Genomic DNA, 27,570 nt, shown 5'->3' with positions numbered 1-27,570 from the left:
TGAGGACTGCTGCCACATCTGAGTTTGCTCACTGTTTTTTCCCTGCTACCAACAGGCTGAATAAATATTTGTAGGATGAATGAATGCGGCAAGGAAGGACACAAAACTGTTCATTTACAATTAAGTTCCTTTCTGTTTATTATTTCTTAATCATTCTCCATGATCTCTTTTTGCTATTATAAGGCCATTGCTATCAACTGTAGAATTGTAAAAATTTATAAAGTATTTTATAAAAAATAAGATTAAGTTCCATTACTTTTAGCAGCCTTTTCAGATAAATAAGTAGAATTATTTTTGTATTAATGTAAGGAAAAAGAAAGGATTAAGGCTGTTTATACTACTTGGCTGTTTTTGACATGTAAGAGTATAACATCTTATTGGGACCCTTACTTGAAGACTACTTGCATGTTCTTGTATATAGAAGTAGTAGGCAAACACTGATATAGAAATTCAGTTGAATTTTCAAATTTGAACTGCAGATGTTTAAAACCACATAGCCATTTTGGAATTTATAACATAAAAAGTGATTGAACTCAGTCAAATTTTATTCTATGAAAATGAGACCCTGTGGGATTTCTGTGATGAAAAATATTCCCTTTCTGAATGGAGGTAGTGACTTGCACTAATACAGTGACTTGCTGTGAGTAGGGTGTATACTGTTATGAATTTCGTGCTCTGCATTCAATTTATCAGTTTTTGCCATCCATCTAAGAATGAAGGTTACAGGCTTAAAGTCATGAATACTACTATTCCCCAAGACCTCACTTATTAATCTCCCCATTACTGATGCTGACATACAGTAAATCAAGTGGTTGCTCCCTGATGTTACTAAAAAGCAATGTGCAGCTCAGGGAGTCTAGGCTTCTCACTGTTGTACCAGGCCCATGCTTGGCTCAGGAGCCTGATTGGGGGTCACCGGAAGTCCTAGTAGGCTTCAGGTGAAAAGAGATAAAGGAACATAGCTTTCTAGGAACTTCCCAATAGAACCATAATAGGAAGCATATATAATTTGAAGTAGTCACATTAGAAAAAAAATGGTAAAAAGAAACAGGTCAAATTAATGTTAATTAATATATTTTATATAAACCAAATATACCTAAACTATAATAATTTAAACATGTAATCAATATTAAAACATTAATGAGATATTTTTCATTCTTTTTTCATACCATCTGTGACATCCTGTATAGATCTTACACTAGCATCACATTTTAATTTGCGAGCCACCTATGGAGCTATGTGTGATTAGTGGCTCTGATGTGAAACGGTGCAATTCATCGGGTTCTTGTAGAAAAGGACATTGGAGTTGCATTGGGTAAAGCAGGCCATAGAAAAGGACATTGAGTTGCACTGGGTAAGGCAAGCCATAGAAAAGGACACTGAGTTGCATTGGGTGAGGTAGGCCACAGCACTACCTGTGAATTTTGAGGTGGCAACAATTCTTTCATGGAACATTTTTCTCAGAACTTGATTGTTCTCCTTTGACACTCAAATCTGTATTCCCTTGAGAAATATAGTTGCTTCTTTATGTATTTTTCCAGGAATTAGGAAGTTTTAGGATATGTTTTTTTTTTCTTTTGTTTCCCAGGTAGTAAAAGGAAATTCCTCTAAATTGAAGGGTGTAGGTTGCTAATTTGGTGTGTTATAGATGCTGACAGAGAGCTAATTGCAAGTAAGTATCTGCTCATCAGTTAATTAAACATGGTACATGGCAGACTTTGATTCCTCTCCTCCCTGGCTTATAATTATTACTTGGTAAAGTGGGCTTGTCACCTTCCAGCAGTGTTCATTGGCCACATGTTCCTTTACACTGGAGGGTTGAAGTCTTTTGCAGATTTATATCTGAGAATTGAGTGGGAAGTTACTTTCAGAATACAATACTGACTTGTTGATTAGTGGGCCTTTATTTCTTGCCAAATGTTGGAGTATTTGTTTCTGCTTTTAAAGATTTCTAACATATTGGTTCCAAAATATTTGGGATCTTGTGCCAAGTGTTGTCTTAAATATTTAGCTTGTTATTTTCTTTAAGCTTGAATATTTCAAGCCAAGCTGAATGATCCTGTGAAATCGTGCAGCATCACTATTGTTTCAAAGTGGAGACCTTTCTCCTTTGCCAAATTTCATTTTACAGCTGCTCTTTTCCTGGCAAAATTTATTTACTCTCTATATGAAATACAAATATTGATTTAGGCTTAATAATAAGAACATGCATTGTGGCACTATATTTGGAAAATGAGTAAGGAAACATTTTAAGGAAATTGTTTTAATATATTCTGTTCCATGGCAAGTTAAATTTTTAAAAATCCATTTATTTAGTATTTAAGATGATAGAAAGGGGGAAGAATTCATGAAAGTTTTAAATACATTTTCTAAGACTACAATAAAAATCTACATTCTACCTCAAAACTTTAAATCACAGTATAAAAATTAATGTTTTTGAAGCATGATTTCAAACATCTGTGATCTCATGTTATTATATTCATGTATATTATTCTAAAGGGCTGATTTTCTGATTATTATACATAATATAAATATAAAATTATTTGGGACTTTTGTACCCTTTGTCCCCCTCAGGCATACATTTTGGAGCTCATATTTACAGATTATTTTTTTAAGCAAAAGAAGGAATAACTCTCAGTGTTATGTTTTCAAAATGTCTGCTCTTGGGCTGGGGTTGTGGCTCAGTGGTGGAGTGCTTGCCTGGCACGCGTGAGGCACTGGGTTTGATCCTCAGCACCACATGAAAAATATAAAAAGTATTGTGTCCATCTACAACTAAAAAAACTTAAAAATTTAAAAAACAATGCCTGCTCTTGAACTTTTGGTTTTTTTATCTGTGAAATAGAGCTAACAATACTACCTGCATCCTAGGGCTATTATGAAAGTTGAATGAATTAATAGTTATAAATCTCTAAGAAGAGTTCGCTGAATGTAGTATAAGCATTGTGTTTGTTAAATACATAAAAGTGTCATCCTTTTAGGAAAGATTTTTCAAAGACTTTCTAAAGATGTACTTAGCTGTTATAATTTTTCTGTTACCATTCTGTTTCCTCATTTCTTTAACTGAATGATGCCGATTAATCTCCATTCTAGGCTTTACATAGGAACTTATAAAAATTATTTATGCTTCTGAACATGGTTTTCAATTACTGATTTTAAGTGTTCTTAGAGCTAGAGCCACTAGATGATTGTTCAGTGACAGCCACCATTTCAAAACTCACTGGCACATTTCAACTAAAAACAATCCACCCACCTTCCCACGAGAGCTTCCTGTATCATCACCTTCTGTCAAGTTATTCTCTTTCCACAGTTCTGACATTTCTGAGGCTTCCCAGTTGAAAATGTCCAATAGAGCTTACTGACTGCACTCTGGAATCTCATGGGAAGCATTTAGTTAGTTTTAAGGTGGTGATTTGTGCTTCATGTAATGTACCAGGCAACCGGTGCACCTGCTGGGCAGAACCCTGTCAATAAACCAGCCATGAAGGCAAGGCTGGTGGCCACTCTGTGCTTTTCCTGAGCAGCCCTTGCACACTGAGAAGGAGGGACTGGATGCAGGAATTATCAGCACAGGAGAGGCAATGCTCATCCATCCTTTTGCTGTCTTTACTCAGCTTTAAGTAGAGTTTGCTGTCCAGAAACAGAGTTTCATAACCTGTAGCTCTTTTTATCCCTAATCAGCATTTGCTCACTTTTCCTGCATTTATTAATGAAGTATTATGTCTTGAGGGGGGACATCTTAAGTTACAAAGCTGGAGAAAGAATCAGTTAGAGCAGGAATCACAGACTGGAAAGAGTCACACACACACACAAACACATCAAGAGCAAATTTTGTACTCAGAGGTGTACATGCTGAGGGGATCAGAACCTAGAATTAGGCTCACAGGTCCAGGAAATGGACTAATAGGAAGACACAGATGGATGGACACACATGAACACAAACTTAGAAAGAGGGGCACTAGTAGGAGATAAAAAGATGGGACAAAGGAAAGAATCAGAGAAAAGAAAACAAGGACATAGCACAGGGCTGGGATGTGGCTCAGTGGTAGAGCACTTGCCTAGCATGTGTGAGGCACTGGGTTTGGTCATCAGCACCATATGAAAATAAATATAAGTAAAATAAAGGTATTGTGTTCATCTACAACTAAAAAATATTTTTTAAAAAGAACATAGCACAGAGGAGATTTTAAAAAATGTATGAAAAAAATAAATAAATAAAAAATAAAAAAATGTATGAACGTGAAGGCCAAATTCAGTGCACTGGAATCCAAGTTCCTTCCATCAGGGTGGAAAGATGGGATAGCATCCAGGAAGCAGGGCTGTTGAGAGGAAAAAAGTTGACTTGATTGTTCTCCTTTGTAGTATTCAAGAAATGCTGACAGGCCAGAGGCTCTGCCACTCAGAATCTCACAATGACAGCGTCCTGGCAGCGCTGAATCAGCAGAGAAGTGACGGCATCCTCTGCGATGTCACCTTGATTGCTGAGGAACAGAAATTCCATGCTCACAAGGCAGTCCTAGCAGCATGCAGTGACTACTTTCGGGTAAGTTAAGGTAGTTTGTTTGACTTAGGATATCAGTAAACCAAGAATGACAGTGTTTCCTGATCTGTCACTCAAGCATGAACCAACTCGAATGTGTCTCCAGAATTGCAAATATTGGTGACGTATGTTTTTTCCCTGGGAAAAATGAGATCTGGGGGCCCATTGAGATACATCCATATCTGGATACATGGCTGTTTGTCCCTATGGAGGACAGACATTGTCTTTCACATCTGAGCCAAGGGGTATCTGGTACTTTACCCTCATTAGAAAATGTGGTATTGTAGTTCTCCATATGAGGGTGTGGGCCAGTGGAGGGATGTTCCTAGATTGAGGACAAGAACAATCTGTAAAACAACTTCTTTTAAAAAAAGTTCCTAAATATATGTAGTGTTTCTGATTTTTGTACATTTTTATGCATGTTCTATACATGTTGCCGATGTTTTCTAATTATTCGCTCCTGGCACAGAATTGCAATTGGTCTCATAAACCTTAATGTTGACACATGTGACTGAGTAAGATACATTGTTTTGTTTAGTAGAACTCGGGAGTTCGATTTCCAGCTACTAATGATATGTGGGGCTCTGATGATCTTTTTGGGGAGAAGAAAGTGTATAGTATGTTTATAGCTGATTAAGTGCCATTCATTTAGCATTTCCTGTGCTTTTGGCAGACAAGGACTTTATATGCATATCTCATTTAATCCTCATAAAACCCATCGTTCAAATGCAGATGAGTACTATTAAAATCACCATTTTATGTGTAAGGAAACTGGATCTCAAAGGTTAAATAATTTGTAATAAATCAGAAAGTAAATAACAAGTCACACAGTTCCTAATTGGCAGATATGAAACTGAAAGTCATGTTTAATTCTTATGCTATTCTCTCTCTTATTTGATTATAAAAAGGACAACCTGGAAAATTATTAGCTAGGTACTAGTTTTTTTTTTGAAGTATTAATTCTTAAATATTAATTTTTAGGTTCTTATAAAAATTTATTTTTAATGTTACTTTGTTAATTAGTGACCAATATTTTTGAAACATAATAAGTCTATATGCATGGGAATACAGATTTAATTGTGATTTGTTTTTTAAAGTCCTTCACCAAAGTCTCTAAGTGATATAAAAACCAACCCAGACTCATGGAAATCCTTTGGTTAATTTGGATATTTCCCATAATGATTTTGTGTTTCATGTTTAGAGACAACATCAACTGCACGCCATTGCAACTAGTAGTGTTAAGAGAATTTTCAAAAATTCCAAATGATAAAAGAAATCCTTTTAAAGGTGACAAAACTGAGTAATGTTAAGGAAAAGAGGTAATTAATTGAAATTTCTGTTTCTAGAATAAAAAAAAAATAGGGATTTGATTCAAAACTCCAAAATGAAGCCGAGTACTTTATCTGTGAAGTGACCTTTTAGTTCAGTTAATATAGTGATACACGTATATCCTCTCACATTGTCAGGTATTAATCTTCCAGAGAGGTTTTATTATTCAGAGGGTTTTTGAAACAATAAAATATTTTGAATTGTGTGCATGTTATGTAATATGAGTTTTGTCATCTCTTAGACTATAATATAGTCTTCTTGGTGCTTAACTTCTGTCCACTTAGATCTCTGCCTGTTGGGTTTTTAATTTAATTTTTTATTTTTAATTAAATTATTTAATTTTATTTTTTATTCTTCTTAGTTATATATGACAGCAAAATCCATTTTATATTTAGACCCCCTTCTTATGGATATACACAATGGTGGGATTCACTGTGGCGAATTCATACATGTACTTAGGAAAATTATGTCAGATTCATTCCACTGTCTATTCCTATGTACATATATAAATATACCACAGTGAATCTCACAATCATGTACATGTGTAAGACAGTAACTAGAAAAACACTATAAATAAATAATAGGTCAGTAGAATAGAGGGAAGGGAATCGGGAGTAGGAGGAAGGAAAGGGAAGGGGAAGTACTGGGGGACTGAATTAAAACAAATTATATTCCCTGTTTTTATAATTATGTCAAAATGGATCCTATTATCATGTATAGCTAAAAAGTACCAATTAAAAAGAGCCAGGTTGTGTTGATATACTGAATAGATTGTGGTATAGGAGAGGATCAATTGAGCTCAGGGAATAGCAATCTTTTTTTTAAAAAAAAAATATTTTAGTTATAGAAGGATACAATGTCTTTATTTTATGTGGTGCTGAGGATTGAACCCAGTGCCTCACACTTGGTAGGCAAGCACTCTACCCCTGAGCCACAACCCCAGCCCCGGAATAGCAATCTTTTATGATGAGTAGTAATATGTCGACCCTTTGCTCTGGAGTGAGACTTCATCATCAAACTGGACAATAAGCATTCCCACATTTCACTCTGCAGAGATACTACATCAAGAATTTTGAGCAAACCGCCCCTATGTTCTGGACTTTTATAACCCTCTGTCTTCTAAGGTTGTTGGCTATAGAAACATACTTGAAAATAGAATTCAAAACAAAGGATATTCATTCGTCTATTCACAATATATGCAGAAATGCTAGAGACCTTTGGAGAACTGTTTTCCAACAGCCACATGCCCTGGACTCAAATTATATTTGTTTCCTTGTGTCTTGTGCTGTACCCATATAAAACCTAGAAACAATATCCTGTTGTAGTAATTTCTGAGTATCTCATAACAATGATAAAGTTGTCTTTGTAAATCACTTTGTAAGTGATCAATAAATATTTATTAAGTGAATGAAGAAATGTTTTCTAATTATCATAGAGTTCCATGTATATTTCAATTCTTAATATCTTGAGTATTTAAAATATACAGATGACTCTTGGAGTTTTCCTTCTAGTGTAAACCTTTGAAGTTAATTAAGTACTTTGATACAATTTACATTTTTGTACTTCATACTCTGATATCTAGAAAATTATTTTAAAGCTTAAGTACTTCTTGTTCTGTTCAAGAAGCTGGGACTCTCAGAGGGAGAAGGCTCAAACTTTGATGTAAACCATTTTCTTATATTGGTCTGAGAGTTAACATCAGTTTTGCTTGCTTAAAATATGAATTATGAATGAGCAGTTCAGCACAAAGTACTGTGACTTCCTGTGATCATCAACATTTTAAAGGTTTAAAATCACATTCTTGAGTAAAAAAATAATGACTTCAAGAATTAAGATTATCGACAATTTCAATTGTGTGGGCACAGCATGGCATTAGTCAAATGCTGTAACTGAATCAGCAGGAACTTCTTTTCTGAGAGAGCAGAGCAGTGGTAGAAGAAGAAAGGAATGGACTTAGAAGTCAAGTCTGAGTTTGAATCACGACTCTACCTGTATCTGTCTGTTCGCCATTGTTTCCCACCATGCTTGGCAAATAGCAGGTTTTCCATTAACAACGTTTTCTGAGTAATTCATCCTCTTCACCATCTATGCTATGAATACAGGAAGGTCTTTTTATTGCTGTGCACCTTTTGTTTTTTAAATTGATCTAAATTGATGACCATCAAACAGAGCTCTCAGATGGGTTATATAGAGATTTAAATGGGAACAAATAAGGTAAATAAATCACTCAGCTCAGTGACTAATGCACAGCTGAATTTGAATAAACATGAACTGTTTCTCTCCTTTGGCTAACCTGTGACTCTTGGCTGTGCCATGCTTGGATGTTAGTGGGAAGAAAGTTCAATTCATCTTTATGCTCAGCTGGTCACAGCTTCACTCACCTTTTGACTTGCCAGAATAACCTTTGATTCCACCTTTTCCTATCTTTTCACTTTTTAATCTGACATCCCTTCTCTCTTCTTCGAACATTCCTGTAACCACTTATCTTTTCTTCTCCTCTGACTGTTCCTTTCCAAATCCTGGTTCAGGACTGTGTGAATTACTTCCACCTCCTGCTTAGGTACTCCTGACCACCTGACTGTCTGCTGCCAGACCCCTGGGATGACCTTCCAGACCTTTAGGTATCATTCATCTGACCCTTTGTTGCCTTCTGCTCATTCAATGTGGTGGCAACACCATTCTCCAGATACCTCTGTATCTTTGCACTCTCAGCTTTGCACCTGTAACTTCCTATTGGCTTCTCAAGTCTACTCTATCTTCTAAGGTTTATCACAGCCAACAACAAGGGTAGTGGCGTGCACAATGCCTGATCTTAACCATCCTCTACTATTTCCCTAAAGTCATATGTAAGGTACTTCCTTTATCTCCTTCAAAGAATTAAATATTATGTACTATGGATTGTGGTCACTTTGCCAGTAACATTTCTGAGCGGGACTGTGACTAGCCAAGGACTAGTGAAGCCCATAAAAGTACAGTTGAACACAAGTGAATTGAATCAGATATAACAGGAGAGTTAGGGGCCTTGTGATCTAGAAAGTGTGTAAGAGGTGAGGCTGAGGCAGTCTTTTATCCCTTATCTTTGGAAGCCCCATTGACCCTTGAAGGCAGCATGTAAATTTCAGGGCTCCAACATGGGCAGCCCTGGGCTACAGGCTACCCTCTAGGTTCTGAAGGCTGTTGTTTTATATTTGCTGTCTCCAGCTTAAATCCCCACGAACGCCTGCACTTTCTGGCCAAGGAAGCAGATGTCTTGGCTATCTAATGTAGCTTCATATATGTGTTGGTAAAGTGATTCAAATATGACATTTGGAAAGTTAAATATTTGAGCTTCTTTTTCTGTTAGAGCCAGAGTGTACTTCTGCCTGTGTAATTTTTAGACTTGAGAGAAGGGCATCAAACCATGATATTAAAAAGCAAAATCTATGTGCCATGCATTTCTGTAATCGTATTCCCTAGTCATTACTTGATTGAATGGCATAAAAGTCTATTATTATATAATTAGAAATAATTTTTTTCAATTCAATAAGTATTTGTTACATACCTGCTATTTTCTAGACACCAAATGGATTCATAGTCTGTTGGGAGATACAGATAAGTGAACAAATGACTGCTACATAATGTAATTGCTTACAGGATTTTGAGGTTTGGAATGGTGTTTTAGGCTTAAGCTTTGCTTTTGTCCCTCAGTATTCTCAATCAATAATAACAGTAATAATAACTACCATTAATTAAGCATTTATTATGCTTTGAGCATTTATTCTAAGTGTTTTATGTGTATCAACTCATTTCGTCCTTTGAAGAAACCTGTAACCTGGATACTAATATTATGATCTTTATTTAAAAATAAAGGAGGTTCAAATTTAAATAATTCATATAGGGGCCGAAAAAGCAATTATGAAAGAGCTAATGGTGGTCTGAACTAAGTGAGGAACAGATAGCTAGGGAGAAGAGAATGTGCTTAGGAGTGGTTTAGAGGAGGGAGAATTGACAGTGAAGGAGAGGAAAAACAGGAGTGACACACAAAGCCCTGGCTCAAGGTCAAGGATAATGAGAGCAAGGAGATGCTAATGCTGCCCACAGACCTGAGGTATGGAGGATGCTAGGAAGAGAGCAGCTGCAAGGCATTTTGAAGGAAGCTGTATCCTTGAGGAAGCAACAGGGAAAGGCTGTGTATATGAAGAGGTTTCTTTCTTTCTTTTTTTAAAAATTAATTATTAATTTTAATTAGGTATATATGACAGCAGAATGCATTTTGATTCATTGTACACAATTGCAGCACAATTTATATGGTTGTACATGATGTAGCATCACACCATATCAGTCATACTTGTACCTAGGGTAATGATGTTCATCTCATTCCACCATCTTTCCTATCCCCCTGCACCCTCCCACCCCTCCCTCCCCTTTGCCCAATCAAAGTTTCCCCATTTTCCCCATGTCTCCCCCTTCCCATCATTCGGCCTTTGGTTTTTGGGGATTGGCTTACTTGGCTTAGCATGATATTCTCCAACTCCATCCATTTATCTGCAAGTGTCATAATTTTATTCTCTTTTAATGCTGAGAAATATTCCATTGTGTGTATATACTACAGTTTCTTTATCATTCATCTATTGAAGGGCATCTAGATTGTTTCCACAGTATAGCTATTGTGAATTGAGCTGCTATGAACATTGATGTGGCTGCGTTACTATAGATGCTGATTTTAAGTCTTTTGGGTATACATCCAGGAGTGGGATAACGGGGTCAAATGATAGTTCCATCCCAAGTTTTCTAAGGAATCTCCATACTGCTTTCTAGAACGGTTGCACCAATTTGCAGTCTCACCAACACTGTAAGACTGTGCCTTTTCCCCCACATCCTCACCAACATTTATTGTTGTCTGTATTCTTGATAGCTGCCATTCTGATGGTGTGAGACAGTTATCTCATACTAGACAAAGGTGCCAAAAACATACATGGGAGAAAAGATGGTCTCTTCAACAAATGCTGCTGGTAGAACTGGAAATTCATATGCAGTAAAATGAAAATAAACCCCTGTCTCTCACCATGCACAAAACTCAAAGTGGATCAAAGACTTAGGAATTGGACCAGAGACCCTGCACCTAATAGAGGAAAAAGTAGGCACAAATCTTCATCACATCCAATTAGGCCCAGACTTCCTTAACAAGACTCCTAAAGCACAAGAAATAAAATCAAGAATTAATAAATGGAATGGACTCAAACTAAAAAGCTTCTTCTTAGCAAAAGAAACAATCAGTGAGGTGAACAGAGAGCCTATATTTTGGGAGCAAATTTTTGCCACACACAGATCAGATAGAGACCTAATCCCCAGGATATATAAAGAATTTAAAAAACTTAACACCAAAAATACAAACAACCCAATCAATAAATGGGTTAAGGAGCTAAATAGATACTTCTCAGAAGAAGATATAACATTTGGTCAACAAATATATGAAAAAATGTTCAACATCTCTAGTAATTAGAGAAATGCAAATCAAAACTAATCTAAGAGGTTTCTTGAGGTTGAAGCCATAGTGCAATTTGCCGTTCTGTTCTTTGCCTCCTCAGAGCTCACTGCAGTTCCTGGCACACCATAGTTCCTCTACCTCCATTCTCCCTGTTGCTGTCTGCTTTGATTTTTTGCTGTTTTGGACTGGTGGGCATTCACCAATCTGGTCCTCAGAATTTTCTCTCCAGGAGCACCCACTGTTTGTGTGTGTGTGTGTGTGTTTATGTTGTGTATATTTGTGTGTGAGTATTCTGTTTCGTATATTAGTTTGTCTTATTTTTAAAGAAAATGTCCTGTAAAGACCTGAATCTAATAACACTGCTGACATTAAAACATAAATGGAATCATTGCTAAATTCGTGCTGTTTGCTATTTATTTTATAAATTCTTCATTAACATTCTGATTCTCAGAAATCACATCTGCAGATACATAGTGTTTATTGAATTAAGGATAAGCAGCAGCACAATGTCCACAGTTATCTTTCTGTTATCCACCAATCCCTTAGCCTCCTGCCGTTATTCTTAGTCTGCTCTTTAACCTCCATTGATTCTGTGGGCCTTCAATATGTTTCCCGTGAATTAGCTTAAAAATAAAATTGATAATAAAAATAAAAGTACTTACAAACTGTCAAGTACTAGAGGAATATGAAAGGAGTTTTAATAGTCAGTTTTTGTTTTTCATTCAGACTCCATGCCTCAGCTTTCTGGCCATGTTCTGAACAGTCTCTGAATTCGATGCTGTAACTAGGATTCACTCATTTGTTCTGCAGGAATATTGTCATAGTCTAATTCGAAGAGTCCTCAAAAATTAATTATTAGCAGAAAGTAACATATATCAAATCTCCTTTTCAGAAAAAAGAATAGTAAAATAAACTCTTCAATATCTATAGCAATTTAGTTCACTGTTTTGATAATTACTGTAAGCATATAAATATCTACTGCTGGTCTAAATAGCAAAGCATCATTCTGAAAGTATTTTATTGGTGCATTAGTGTCACTAAAATTAAATTCCAGGATGTTCAATATTTTCCACAGCCAATTTTGCCCCACCTGTCCTGTGATTGATTACTTTGCTTGAGGCCAAATAAGCACTCCTGAGTCCCATGATTATGCAGCATTTATGTTAAAATAGCAGCATTGCTGATTCTTCCATGTTTGCACACTGCTGTGTTCCTTTCTTTCTCTCACTTCTGAATTTATCCTACAGATCACAGAGGCACTACAGTATCACTCTCATGATATGAATTATGCATTATATGGTAAGCTGATCATTATTTTCTGTCAAATGCATACATTTTGTTAACATTCAATTTTACAAAATCCATTTACAGGAATCATTAAGAAGTAGAACAAGGTATGTTAGAAATTAGAATATGGCTAGAGAATCCAGTTTTATCATCATTGAAAATATGAAGAACTCTGAGAAGAAAAATTAAAATGTAAGAAAGCTCCTAATGGGTAAATTAACAAGGCTATGGGAAAATGATTCAGATATATGCTTTTTTTAAAGTATATTTTCTTTCTTGTTTGAGTTTTGAGATCAAAAACATCAAGGAAATAATTTGTTTATAGATTGTAATCATCTTTAAGCTGATAGGATTTAATAGAATATTAAAATAAAAAAATACCTGATATTCGAAAAAGGTAAAAATTCAGGTATTAGAATCATTTTATCCCTGCTGTATTCTCTTCCTGATGATAAATTTACTTCATTCTGTGCGACTGTTAAATAATTTACCTCTAATATTTTTTATTTCAAATGTTTTCTCAAACATTTACAATTTAGTTTTCTTAGATTTTATTCAGTATTTAATTAAAAAACCAGCAAATGAAATTAAATAATGTTTTCTTTTTTTAAAAAAATTTAGTTGTAGATGGACACAATATTTTTATCTTATTTTTTATTTTTATATGGTGCTGAGGATTGAACGCAGTGCCTCATACATGCGAGGCAACTGCTCTACCAATGAGCTACAACCCCAGCTCCAAATAATGTTTTCAATACAGTAATTATTGCTACTTCAAAAATAAACGTGTTTCTTTATTACACTTCTTAATGTGGTAAGAGCCAATAAACTGCATGGTGGATACTAGTGACAAATGGTGCACATAATTTACCACCATTGCAATCCCATAGAAATTCACAGAGCATCCACTATGTGCAAAAATGTTTGGGCTGGATGCTGCAATGGCTACAAACTCATCACTGCACCATCTTCACAGAGATGATGGTTGAGATCTCAGGAACATATGAGGTTGCACATGAGAAAGGAAAAGAGAAAGCTAAATTTTAAAACATCTGTGATCAGAACCAAAATGGTGTTTTTACTCAGATAAGAAGGAAAGAACAAGAACATGGCCAAAGGGAACATAAAGAAGAATTGAATATACATGCACATAATCAGCATGCACATTTTAATAAAAGGCAGAAAAAGGATTTCAAGAGAAAGTCATGTTCTGTAGAAGATCAAGGAAGATTCAGAACAATCCAACAAGGTAACTTCAGTAGATTGGTGGGAGAGGAAGCCAAACTGTAGGGGTAACATAACAAACTATTGTTAAGTGCCAGTCAATGCATGTCCATGTTGATGAGCTACAGATTGTAAATAAGCAATATAACACTGTGTCATTTGAACAGAAGTTTTTTCATGGGAAAACTTTCTCAAGGAAGTGCTCATGGAGTGAGTTCACATGCATTCTGATTAAGGTTTCTGCTATAATTTGGATGTTGAAAGTATCCCAAAGCCTATATGTAAAAGCTGTGGTCCCCAGTCTGCTGATATTGCTGTTGGGAGTGGGCCTAGAGGGAGGTTCTTAGGGCATTGCAAGCATGCCTTGCTCCCTAGCTCATGATGTAAGCAGGTTTTTTTTCCTATCATGTGTTCCCACAAGATGGGTTTCCTTGCCCAAAGCAATCGGGCCAACAAATCAGGGACTAGAACCTCTAAAACTGTAAGTCAAAATAAGCCCTTTGTTTTTATACACTGACTACCCAGGTAATGGTATGGTAATGGAATGTTGAAAAATACCTTTTGTAACTTATCCTGGATACTTATGAAATAGTTCCTATACTTTGAGGAACACTAATACAGGCAGTATTCATTATAAGTATATGATTCTGTTTTTAAATATATTTTTAACTTCATTGTTAGATAATGCCTGGTCCAACTATCTGGTTTGATTATAATTCTTACTGAAACTACCTTTGTCATTTTCTAGACATCAAATGAAACTTCCAAGAATATTTTTAGTAATCCCTGTCAATCATATTTTTGGATACATTGAATCATTATTTTCCTTTTCATTCTAATTACTTGAAAATATTCTCTAACAAATATTGAACGTAATTACCAAAGTTACAGAACCACCACGATGTCCTTTAATAGATGAATAGGTAAACTGTGGCACATACGTATCATGGAATATTGTTCAGTGATAAAAAGAAATGAGCTAGAAAACCATGGAAAGACATGGAGGGAACTTGAATTCCTATTACTAAGTGAATGAAGCCATTCTGATAAGACCACGAACATGCTGTATGATTCCAACTATATGACAGTTTGCAATAAAGCAAAACTATGGAGTCTGTGGTTTCCAGGGGCTTGAAGGAAGGAGTGAGGGGTAAATAGATGGAGAACAGGGGAATTTTAAGGCAGTGAAACTATTCTACATGATATTGTAATGGTGGATACACATCATCATGCATTTATCAAAACCCATATAATATATAATACCAAGAGTGAACCCTAATGCAAACTATGAACTTTGATTGATAATAGTGTATAAATGTTGATTTGTTGATTTTGTTCTAGTGGTAGTGCATGTTGATGGTGCAGGAAGCTATGGCTGGGGAGGGGACAGGGATTATATGGAACTGAATCTCTATTTATGCTTGATTTTGCTTTAAACAAAACAATTCTTTCTTACTCAGCCTTTTATTTTGTTGAGATCTTCGACCAACTGGATGAAGCTTACCCACATTATGGAAGACAGTTTGCTTTACATATTCTCCCAGTTCAAATGATAATCTGCCAGGCATGGCAGCTAGTCATATGCCGGGCTGTAATCCCGGCTACGGGGGAAGCTGAGGCAGGAGGTTCCCTAGCTTTTCAAGGTTAACATAGACAATTTGGCAAGACCCTGTCTCAAAAACAAAAATAAAATAAAAATGGGCTGAGAATGTAGCTCAGTGGTAAAGCCCTTGCCTAGCATGCACAAGACTCTGAATTAATCCCATTACTATGAAAAAAAGAAAAAAGAGTTAAATTTCATTCAGGAACATTCTCACAGACACACCCAGAAATAAAATTTCTGATTATAAATTTTGTATTATCTTAGATATAAAAGAATTAATCCTTTGTCTTTCCTCAGTTTATTTCGTTTCTTTTTTTGTTTTGGTGAGAGTGAATAAAGAAAAAGTGGTTTCCTAAAGAAAAAAAATACTTTGTAATATCCTGCTGCATGTTATCTTTTGGTTCTAGTGTTGAGAAACAAATATCTAAAGACCTCAAACCTTGCTATCTAGAGAAGGAAACAGCAATTACTTTTAGATCTAATTAGAGTAGCTAGAGGGCTGGGGTCTTGGCTCAGTGGTAGAGAGCTTGCCTAGCATGTGTGAGGTACTGGATTCAATCCTCAGCACCACATATAAATAAATAAAATAAAGATATTGTGTCCATCTACAACTAAAAGTATTTTTTTTAAAAAATGAACATAGAAAATAAAGGGCACATTCCTCTATGTTTGTTATTAGGCTTGCCCCATCCCCCTAACAGCAAGAATGTCACTGAATCTTTTGGATGGCAAACTAGAAGGTTAAAGGACTAAGGTGGCCATTCTTTACTAGAGATTGTCCAACAAGGCAAAGCAGATACTGGTGGATATGCCGAAGTATTTTCTGTGCTATAACACTAAATATCTGTGACAGTCTGCTCCTAAGAAAATTCTGCTTCTGTTTCATAAATAAGAGATTCCCAGTGAGGCATCATCATATCATAGGTAGGAGGAGGCACAGTGCAGGGACATGATGCATTTGTCATATGTGACATGATTTCATTGCTAGATCATTTATTGTTATCTAGCCAAGTCCACATTAGATTCCATTAGGTCGACATTTGAGATAATATAATACAATTGCTGATTTTTAGAATTGGAGACATGTTCTTCTTTGAATGCTGCAAGAGATGGTTGCTGAAAATAATGGACTCTTATCTTTGTAATCTAGGCAAAGTTAGATTCAAAAAGCTTTTTGATAAATCGCTTAGAAAAGTCAGTGAAATATGTCCTAATGGTTATTATAAGACAATCTTTCTAGTAGTAGTGAGGACAGTTATTAATTACTCATCACAGACAATATGTGTAGTGGAAGCAAATCTCAAAACTATAATAAAAAGAAATTTGTGCCTTTTACATAATGTATAAAAATCACCTTAAAGCAGCAAAAATGCGGAGGGAGGAGGAGAAAAAGGAAAGGAGTTGGTACTGGGGAATGAAATTGATCAAATTATGCCTATACAAATGTGTCACCATGAATCCCATTATTTTGTATAATCATAATACACTAAGTAATATTAAAAGGCAATGAAAACTCTTTAAGTTGTAAAAATTAATGCATTTAATTGACACAATCTTAAAACTTCTATAAAATTATTTTAAACCCGAACTCATTGAAGAGTGCAAAAGAGATATATATGTTAAGAGTGAACTTTTATCTTGAATTAAAAATATTTAAGCAGGAGCAGAGTCATTACAGATTAATCCTCTGATTATGTAAATGTTATAATAAAATTATTTAAAACTTCCTAGTGGGAAATGATGCTGATGATACATTTATAGGCTGAAAAAATGAATACTTTTTAAGCAAGGAAAGAATGATTGTTACTCAAACTGCACAGTCTAAATACGAAAAGGAAGGGAAGTTGCCACTTATTAAACATTATCTTTATTTGCTAGCATCAGCACTAGGTGTATTCACATTCTTTGTGTAATCTTCTCATGCTACAACTTCACAGATGATGAACTTGAATTTACTCAATGTTGAGTTGTTTGTTTTAGATCACAGGACTGGTGGATGCCAGATTCCAAAGCCCAGCCTAGGTCCACATGCCTCCAAATTCTCTAAACTTTTCATTATATCAGGCAGCATGGAACTCGGAGAACATTCTGTTTAAGGTTGCCATTAGCTGTTGAGTAGCATGAACAGAATATTGTCTCCCCAAAGCTGTTCATGCTCCAATCCTTGGAGCCTGTGGTTAAGGACGTTGACATAGAAAGATTATCCTGTATTGCACAGCTGGTTCCAACATTACCACAAGGTCCTTAAAAGATGGACAAGAGAAGACAGGATGATGGAAACAGAAGTTGAGGAGATGTGCTTACTAGCTTGAAAGAAGGCAACATGAATCAAGTGAACTCTTGCTTCATGCTCCTCTAGGAGCCTGTTCTTCTAGACTCCAGGGAGCAGATTTCCCCTGGAGTCTCTGGAAAGAACATGGCCCTATTGACACCTGATTTTAGTCCAGTGAAACCCATTCAACTTTTCACCTCCAGAACTCTAAGATAAAAATTTATATTGTTTTAATCCACTAAATTCGTGGTTTGATCATGGCAGTAAGGAAACTAATGCAAACACCTTCATATAAGTAGCTGAAGTGAATTCTCCCGTGATATTTCTGTGAATTTTAGAACATGAATGGACTCACTATCATTTCTGCAGACCTGACCTCATAGATGCCACCTGAAAACGTAGTGAAATGAGAACCAACCATGCATCTCAGATATGACAAGCAATTAAACCATATATAGGAACTATTATATAGGAAATAAATGGATTCCTTTATCTCAAAACAAGATAGAACAAAGTCAGAAGGATTTGAATATTTGTCATAGAAAACTTTATTTCATGGTTATGATTGTTATTCTTCTTTTTTGGGGGGAACCAGGGATTGAACTCAGGGGCACTTGAACACTGAGCCACATCCCCAGCCCTATTTTTTGTATTTTATTTAAAAGAGACAGGGTATCACTGATTTGTTTAGCACCTCGCTTTTGGTGAGGCTGGTTTCGAATTTGAGATCCTCCTGTCTTAGCTTCCCGAGCTGCTGGGATTACAGGCGTGAGCCACCACACTGGGCATGATTTTATTTTACTGTTTTTTTTTTTTTCCTTAGCACCATAATTTCTAAGGATCCGCCATTTTAGTATTTCAGCTTTTCCTTGTTAATAACAGAGATCAGTATCCCTCAGAGCACTTGGTCAGTGAGTTTTGTAACCTTAAACAGTGGAAATCCAATGGCATGTAGTTTTGTGAGAAAAGGATACTTACATTTCCTAACCTTTAAATAGTGAAATGAAGCAAGTTCTCTTAAAATAAACATTACATTTTCAGTTAGGAAAACATTCCTAGTACTTTATAGGGAGAAGATTTATAAAGTTGCGTGTTGTAGAAGATACAGATTTCATTATCCAATATTATTTTAGCTGTATCAGGAAAGTACAATAAACTAGGGTTAGGCAACTTTTTTGTGGTTGTCTTGTTTGAATTTTCTTTGTATTGTTAATTTGGCACATTGCCTTAGGAAACTCACTTAGTTTTCATGACCTGGCTTTATTTGTTTGTAAAATCTAGATAATACTACCTGCTCTGTTATCTCATCTTTAAAAAAATCTGCTGAGCCCTGTATGATGGCTCTCGCCTGTAATCCCAGTGATTCTGGAGGTTGGGGCAGGAGGATTACAAGTTTGAGATCAGCCTCAGCAATTTATTGAGGTCCTAAGCAACGTAGTGACACCCTGTCTCAAAAATAAAAAATAAAAGGGGCAAGTGCCCTGGGTTCAATCCATTGTACCACATAGATAGATAGATAGATAGGTAAATAAATAAATAAATGGACTACTGAGACCATATAAGTGGCAGAGCTTAAGAAGAATAAAAATTGTTACAGTGGTATTTGGTGGTGTTTTTGTTATGGATAAGAAAGTCTGAAGCTCTCTCTTCAGTGTATATCTTCGGATCTAACAGTGAAAGACCCAGTTAGGCCTTTTGAGTCCATAGAATGATAAAGTAAAAGTTTGTAAACAACCTAAGCAGGGCTGGGGATACAGCTCACTTGGTAGAGTGCTTGTGTCACATGCACAAGGTAAGCATAAGGCCCTGGGTTCAATCCCCAGCACCACCAAAAAAAAGTATAAACAACCTAAGTACTTATTAAGATGCCATTCAAACTTTGGATGTAAGTTCCACAAATATCTTTACTCAGAATTTATATTAACTTTTCAGTGCTCCCAGAGCTGAAATGTTTATCAACTACTGAGGCAAAAGAATAAAACACATACCATGGGAATAAAGCCAACTTTGCAACCTACTGGGCCTTGCTAAATTCCATTATTTCCCTTCTTATCACCAAAAATATTTGCCAAAATGATGAGAGGTTATTTTATAAATTACATAAAGTTTAAACATGAAAACTTAGCATCACTGCAGTAGCTTCCCAAGTGTGGGTGTTGGTGCACCCCTGATGCAGATCAGCCCCCCTCTCAGTTATTGATTGAAAATGAATTTGCTGATACTGTGTACCAAGAAGCAGAATGGCATTTTTCTTAAAATTGCGGAATAACCTTAGCAGTATATCATAGAAGAGCCCAAGGGAAAGTTGTTATTAAATGAAAGTTTTGTTCTTGTTTTCATTCCTTTCACCCCCGTGGGGAGTGAGCTCTCTGCCCACAGGTTTGTAACTTGCCATCTGGCTATTTCTGAGACCCTTTTGTATCTCTCTTTTTGTTTTACTTTGCCCATTCCTTCCTTCCTTGCTTCATTTTTCTTTTGTCTCTTCTCTACTGATTTTCTTACTAAATGTCTCTCTCTAAATAATAAATACATAATTTTGGCTTTATATTGAACAAACTTTGAATCCTCTGCTTATAATTTCTAAAGTAAACAGGGAACCTTTTAAGTGTTTCTTAGACAAAACCCAAAAATAATAAAATAAGCTTTAATAATGTAGGTTCTTTGGAATTTTTTTTTTTTTTTGACTAGAGAATTGTCTTTTTAACCTTTGTAAGAGACCTTGATATAGAAGCAATAGTCTTCATACCTAATTCTCCTAAAAATATCTAGATTCATGTTTTTCATCTTGGTACTTTAATGATAATTAGCTTAAATATGATAATTTCTTCATGGTGGCTGAGGATATTTTAGTTAAGAGAAATAAACCATTTTAAAATAATTTTGTTCATTTTACATAAGTGATACAATAAAACATTGACATGTGATTAATCATGCATGATGCTAAAACTATTCTGATGAAATGTAACCTTTCTTTAAGATTCAAAAACCATTTGACTTTTTACCTGGTTTAGGGTATCTATACATATTTCAGTTCTCACTTTATGTTGCCATGAAGGAAAAAATAAACATAAGATTTTTTGTATTCTAAATATATAGGAATTGACTTTTTATCCTTTTTTCTTTTTTTGTCAAACTCAAGAATAATTGGTTTTTTATGATGAAGATATGTATATATTGTAAGCAGTCTATCAGAAAGGACTGAAAATGAAATTTATTGGTAATTGGAAGCATATAGTGAAATAAACTGATAAGACTGACAGGAACTCTATTACATAATTGACTGGAAATTATAAGCTCCATATTTCAGACTAAATAACAGGGACTAAAATAACAGGGAAGTAAGTAGGGAATAATGTTTATTTATTCAAGTGCTAATATATCAATATCAGAATAAAAATTAATTAGAAATTTTTATCTAGAACTGTAAATATAACTTCACTGGCACTATTATTGAGGTTTGAAGGAAAATAATTCATTGACTTTTGATTAAATATCTATTATTGTTAGGGGACAGATGTGAATGGTGGGAACACAAGATTAAGGAAATAATTCTATAAAACTTGTGTACTATGTAAATACCACATCCTTTTTTTTTCCAAGAAGCAATTTACCTGCAGCCCTGCTTGGCAAAAGAGCAAGGTTTTCATCCTAAAAAAAAATAGATGAAAAGAAATAAGAATAAAAACAATAATAAGAAATAAGAATAAAAATATCCTGCTCATGAAATATTAGAAACAAAAAATTCAATGTGGATCAAATATTTTTAATACTATTTATTAAAAATTAATTATTTAAATAGACTTTGATCAAATTGTTAAAGAATCACAAAAGAGAAATATAATATAAGAAGTGATGGTGACATTTAAAAATGAAGAAAACATTATCATCAGAAATACTACAGAAATTCTATATCAATAATATTCAAAACCTTGGTAAACAGCTTTCTAGGAAAATATAAATTAGGCCCCCCCAAATAGAAAAAATTTTAGAAATGAAGGTAGTAGTCAAAGTAGTTATACATCTGTCATAAAGGAAATGGGATCAATATTTTACTTGCTAATACTACCAGCTCTTAACTTAGTTGTTGTTTCCCACTCTAAAGTCTAGAAGAAGACAGAAAATCAAACACCTAGGTAAACTGTGGAGCCAAGCTAGATGCCTTTCAGTGGAAAAGTGGGAAAAAAATGTGGCATATATACACAATGGAATTTTACTCAGCAATAAAATAGAATAAAATCATGGCATTTGCAGATAAATGGATGGTGTTGGAGACGATAATGCTAAGTGAAATTAGCCAATCCTCCCCCCAAAAATGCCAAATGTTTTCTCTGATATAAAGAGGCTGGTTCATAGTGGGGTAGGAAGGGGGAGCATGAGAGGATTAGATGAATTCTAGATAGGGCAGAGGGGTGGGAGGGAATGGGAGAGAGCAGGGGATTAGCAAGGATGGTGGAATGTGATAGACATCATTATCCAAAGTACATGTATGAAGACACGAATTATTGTCAACATACTTTATGTTTAACCAGAGATATGAAAAATTGTGCTGTATATGTGTAATAAGAATTGTAATGCATTCTTCTGTCATTTATTTTTTTTAAAAATCAATAAAAAGATATAGAAAAATTAAAAAATGAAATCATACAACTTTATTTTATAAGGCTAGCATAATTCTATTACCAAACACAAGGGTAGCAAATGAAATAGATCTACATCTCATTATTAATATAGATTAAAAAGTTGCAAATAAAATATAACCAATCAATAATCTGTTTCTACTCCTAATTTCTTTCTTGCCTCATAAGAATTGCAATTATTTCCTATACCCTTAAACACTTTTTTCACTTGGCTCTTGGGACTCCATATTCTGCCAACTTTCCTCCTACTCACTGGATACTCCTCCTCAATCTTCTTTGCTGGTTTTGCCTCATCTCTTCATCTTCTTAAAGTAGGAGTAGGCCAGGCTCAGCCCTTGCACTTCTGTCTAAACCAGCTATCGTGGTGATCCCATGTTGCCCCATGACTTTCTCTCTGTCATGATATCCATATGTAATCCAACATCATGGCATGTTAGAGTTCTCCAGAGAAATAGAGCAGTTGGGAGGGAAAGAGATTTATTATAACAAATTGGCTCACTTGATTATGGGGATACAAGATCTGCTGTTGGCAAGCTGGTGACCCAGGAGATCCACGGAGGTAGTTTCAGTGAGAGAGCTAGCAGACTTGAGATCCAAGAAGAGCTGATATTTCAGTTCAAGCCTAAAGGTGGGAAAAAAGCTCATGTCCCTGACCAAAGGCAGATAGGCAAAAGGAATCCCCTCTTACTCAAAATATCAGCTCTACTCTTTGGTTCTAAGTCAGGCCCTAAGCTCTCTGAATGAGGTTACATTGTGGACCCCATTCTTTATTTAGATTACCATGTTAGCCCAAACACAGCTCCTAGAAACACCCAGAATAATGTTGAGCCAAATGTCAAGTACCCTGTGGTCCAAGCAAGTTGGCACATAAAATTAACCATCAGATATGATAACTCAGAAATTTATATTTCCATAATGGACCTTCCTCTAAAACCCAGAGCTTGTATATCTAGCAGCCTGCTCATCATGTCTTAATGTTTTAAGAGGCAACACAAATTTTATGTGTCCAAAATCAAACTCCCAGTTCCTGTCACAAAACTGCTGTATAGTTTTCTCCATTTTAGTTAATGGCAACTCTATATTTAATGCAGGGCCCAAATATGTGCATCATCCTTAACTCCTATCTCTTGCATCCAAACTGCCAGCGAAGTCCTATGGCTCTACCTTCAAAATATATTCACACTTCAACTATTTTTACTACTACATCACCATCATCTTTTTCCTGGAGTTTTGCAGAATCCTTCTTTGTCTTCCAACTTGAAGCCTTGATCCCTTACAGTCTATTTTATTACTGCAGCTGCAGTGGTTCTATTGAAAATACAATTCAGATTATATTACTTCTGCTCAACATGTTTCAGTGTCTACTGTCACCCAGAGTGAGGCCAGTCCCTCCCACCACTCTTGCCTTCCCTTCCTCTCTAGTCACTCTGGTTGTCTCTATTCCTAGGATATGCCTGGTGCTCCCTCACCTGAGGATCTTTGCACAGCTGTTTTCTCTGCCAGGAATTATTCTTCTGCTAGATAGACACATGACTTGCTCTTTGGTCCTCTTTAGATCTTTGCTGAAATATTACCTTTTCAGAAGGTAGGATTTTAATCTTATCTGTAATAACCTAAAATTTAAAGAAGACTACAACTATGGATTACTTGTTTAACAACAACAACAACAACAAAATAGTAAGGACAAAAAAAGCCAATATTTAGTTTTAAAAACACTTTTTAAAACTGCTCAGCAAAATTTCATACCTCTCTGAGATTTTTGGATCATATTTATTGAGCAGTGACAACATCCCTGGATCTACATATAGGACTATAGGTAGAAAGTTGATTAGTGCCACCCATTTGTTTCGGCTTTCAAAAGTAAAAGTGATTTTCCTTAAAACAAATTTTGTTTTTGTTGTTATCAATTCAGATCTCTCTGAATAATAGCTGCCATGGATGGGGAGCAGAAGGGCGGAGGAACTACGGTTCAATTTTCTTTAGTGCTATTTTCTTTCTGCATGTAAGGATATGACTTTACTGATGCTGATCCAGGAGATGATTTCCATTTCCCAACATAGAATCTCTTAGATTCTTAGTGGAGACCTACTGCCAAGAAGGAGATTAAGTGCTGAATTCCAAAAACTTGTGATCCAGTGGGCCTTTTGCTGTTTTCTCCAATCCAGATCCAGTTAGCCTAGTCTTGCATGAAGCCACTAGGGAGTTGCAGGCAGGAAAATCTGGACAAGAGTCCTTGGTAATTAGTTAAGGACTGAATGTAGTCGTCCTTTTCTTCAACTTTCAGCTCTCTTGAAATATTTGATACTGGTTCACAAGAGGGAGCTAATCTTGTAATAGACTTGTCTTTTCTTAAGGCAATTATAACTTTAAAAAAAATCATAGTTGGATATGGTAGTGCATGCCTGTAATCCCAGCAGCTCAGGAGGCTGAGACAGCAGGATCGTGAATTTAAAGCCAGCCTCAGCAAAAGTGAGGGCTAAGCAATTCAATGAGACCCTGTCTCTAAATAAAATAAAAAATAGGGCTGGTGATGTGGCTCAGTGGTCAAGTGCCCCTGAGTTCAATCCCCAGTATCACCCCCCAAAAAAATCATGAAAAAGCAGAGTTCTAAGGAACTGTAGAAATTGAACAAAAAAATCACCCAATGTTGATAATGTCCTCAATTTCTTACCTAAGTCATAATAGACCATTGTTTATGAGTAGAAGTTGAAATTCTACACAACTTGTATCTGATGATTAATCAGTATCTACCAAGAAGAGGCCTCAAGGAATAGTTTTTAAAGTTATCCAGGAAAAAAAAAACAGCACCATTAATTATGGCCTTGACATTCAACAAAGTCAATTTAAGCAGTCAATCTAACATTTTATAGACAGTCTATTACAAAGCCGCACACTCAGTGGCTGTTGGATAAGCATTAATTGTCTGGCTGACAATAAACAGCTACATATCTGCTGCTCTATTCGCTGCACACAGTAGAAGAACTGTGAGAAGGCTGACTTAGGGTGTGCTATGGGACAAAACCTTATGAGCACCAAGAGGGGTGCGTATGTGTATGTGTGTGTGTGTTTAATAGCTTCATAATTTCCTTTGAAAACTGAGTGCATTCATTAAAAATGGAGCTCCTTTTGTAATTCAAGGTGAAGTACCAGTTGATAGTGATAGTGGTCAAATGATATTTCCTGTTTAAATAGAAGCTGAGAGCCACTGTCACATTCCTTTTCTAAACTATTTGAGTCAGTGCCAGAGAAATCATTAACGTTTCTGAGCCAGATGACTATTATTTTCATTATTGTGTTTATAATTCACTGTATTCATTATAGTGAATGGAAAGTGGTGAACTCTGGTCTGCATTTCATTCCTTTATTGAATCTGATTCATTTCTACTGAATACAACAACTATGAAGCTAGACAAATATTTGTAAAGATATCACAATAGCTAACATTTTGTATCATTTATAATATGCAAGTCATTGTGTTGTCCTTTTTATGTATTTGCTTCAAATGTGCATGGAAAGATTATTTCATATCTTTTTAATGCTTTTTAAATTATAACTTTCACAGTGTTTTATTTAAAATAAAAATTCCCTCTTCCTTATTTGATCTCATATATACAGTTCACCTCAGCTGCATCTTAAAGAACATGTTTGAAGGATAATAAAGCTGATGAAATTTTAAAACTTCAAAATTAAGTATTGAGCGAAGGCAGATGTTTTATAAAAGAGAGGCAAAGACAGCTGATCATGTGAACCCGATAAGTAATTATTGGGATCTGTAGATGTGTCACAATTTTGTTTACTATCCTTGTAAAAAAAAAAAAAGACAGATTCAGAATGAATTGTCCATACTGTGGGATGATCCGGCTGTTTCTTGAATCAATTGCTTTTAATTAGCCTGTCTGTTGATCAGATTCTGGGCTTGCATGCCTGGATTCCTGAAAAATTGAGTTAACAGTATTCTTTTCAAAGAGATTTGACTCTAAAGTGATGAGAGATTTTCATATCACATCATTCGTATCACATTGTGATTGCAATACGTCTAATAGATGCCTTCTGATTCAGTTACAATCCATGGGAATTAGTCAGCCTCATGTGAGATTCCAGTAATAGGCGATAACAATACAGTGTCCAGTGAGACAGTGAATATTCATCCTTTTGAGGTCAATGGTATGGGAAGAAGCTGGAGAGAAGTTGTCCGTAAATCTAACTACCATCTAATGTCTGTCTTTGTTTTTCTTTGAAATGAAGGACCTACTAGTTTTCCAGTTTATCCAACTGTTCTTGAGAGGGAGAAACAAAAGTAGACTCTGAAAACCTTGGCAAAGTATGTGGGTTCAAGTCCTGACTATCCCACTTACCAGCTTTATCACCTGGGCCAGTTGCTAAACTTTACAGGTCCTCAGTTTCCTCACATTTGAGGGGGTGATAATAGTACGTACTTGTAGAGTTCTGAGGATAAACATTTAATACAAGTAGGACTGTGACAGTGGGGGCTGGCATGGCATGCAGTAAAGTCTGAGCAAACATGAGTTACTATTGTCTTGTTATCATTACCAAAGTACAACTCCAATGAAATGCTAAAGGAAAAAGGTTTTTTTCCTAATGATTGAACAAAGGTCATTTCACTCAAATGAAAATAAAGATCTAGATGGATGACATGTATGTTTGAATGTATAAAATTTATAAATATATTTATTTGTACATAAATTTTTAGAAATAAATTTCATATATATATATACATACACACACACACACACACATTTTAATAAGATCAAAAGAAACTCTTCACATGGTTACCTTTTTTAGAGGTACTTTAACTATTGTGGATTATTCGTAAAAACTCATACCCTCCCACCCCTGCTCATTTTGTAAGGTGTAAAGAATTTGCCTCAGCCTGCATCTAATATGTTTGCAGAAAAAGTGTACTTGAACACTTGGGAAAACTTGAATACTTCATATTTGTTGAACTGGCCTGTTTTGCCTTAGATTAGGAAGGTTCCAGTGAAATGAAATGGTTGCTTAGCAACTAATGGAGTTAGATGAAGCAGTCTGTTAGCCATGCTCTCGCCCTCATCTGGGAGTATGCCTAGTAATGGGAAAGAGACTTCAGTGTGTGTATCACCTGACTCACAGCTGTCAAACCAAAGTGACAGGGAAGTGAAATATGAAAGAGACATTTCACAGCTGGGTGGGGCACCTATGTGTATTTGTATA

The 27,570-nt window shown here is 35.5% G+C and overlaps 1 protein-coding gene across 1 annotated transcript in view; it reads left to right on the top strand.

Moving 5' to 3' along the window:
* Positions 1-27,570, top strand: part of Klhl32 (kelch like family member 32) — a 188,641-nt gene that overhangs the window by 46,077 nt on the left and 114,994 nt on the right. The window contains exon 3 of the mRNA XM_076859907.1: positions 4,363-4,543. Within this exon, the coding sequence (XP_076716022.1) occupies positions 4,363-4,543 (181 nt within the window). The remainder of the gene's footprint in view (positions 1-4,362; positions 4,544-27,570) is intronic.

Source organism: Callospermophilus lateralis, chromosome 6 (assembly GCF_048772815.1).
Source record: "Callospermophilus lateralis isolate mCalLat2 chromosome 6, mCalLat2.hap1, whole genome shotgun sequence".
Taxonomy (NCBI): Eukaryota; Metazoa; Chordata; class Mammalia; order Rodentia; family Sciuridae; genus Callospermophilus; species Callospermophilus lateralis.
The sequence above is the reverse complement of the archived record's forward strand: the minus strand, read 5'-3'. Positions and strand labels throughout refer to the sequence as shown.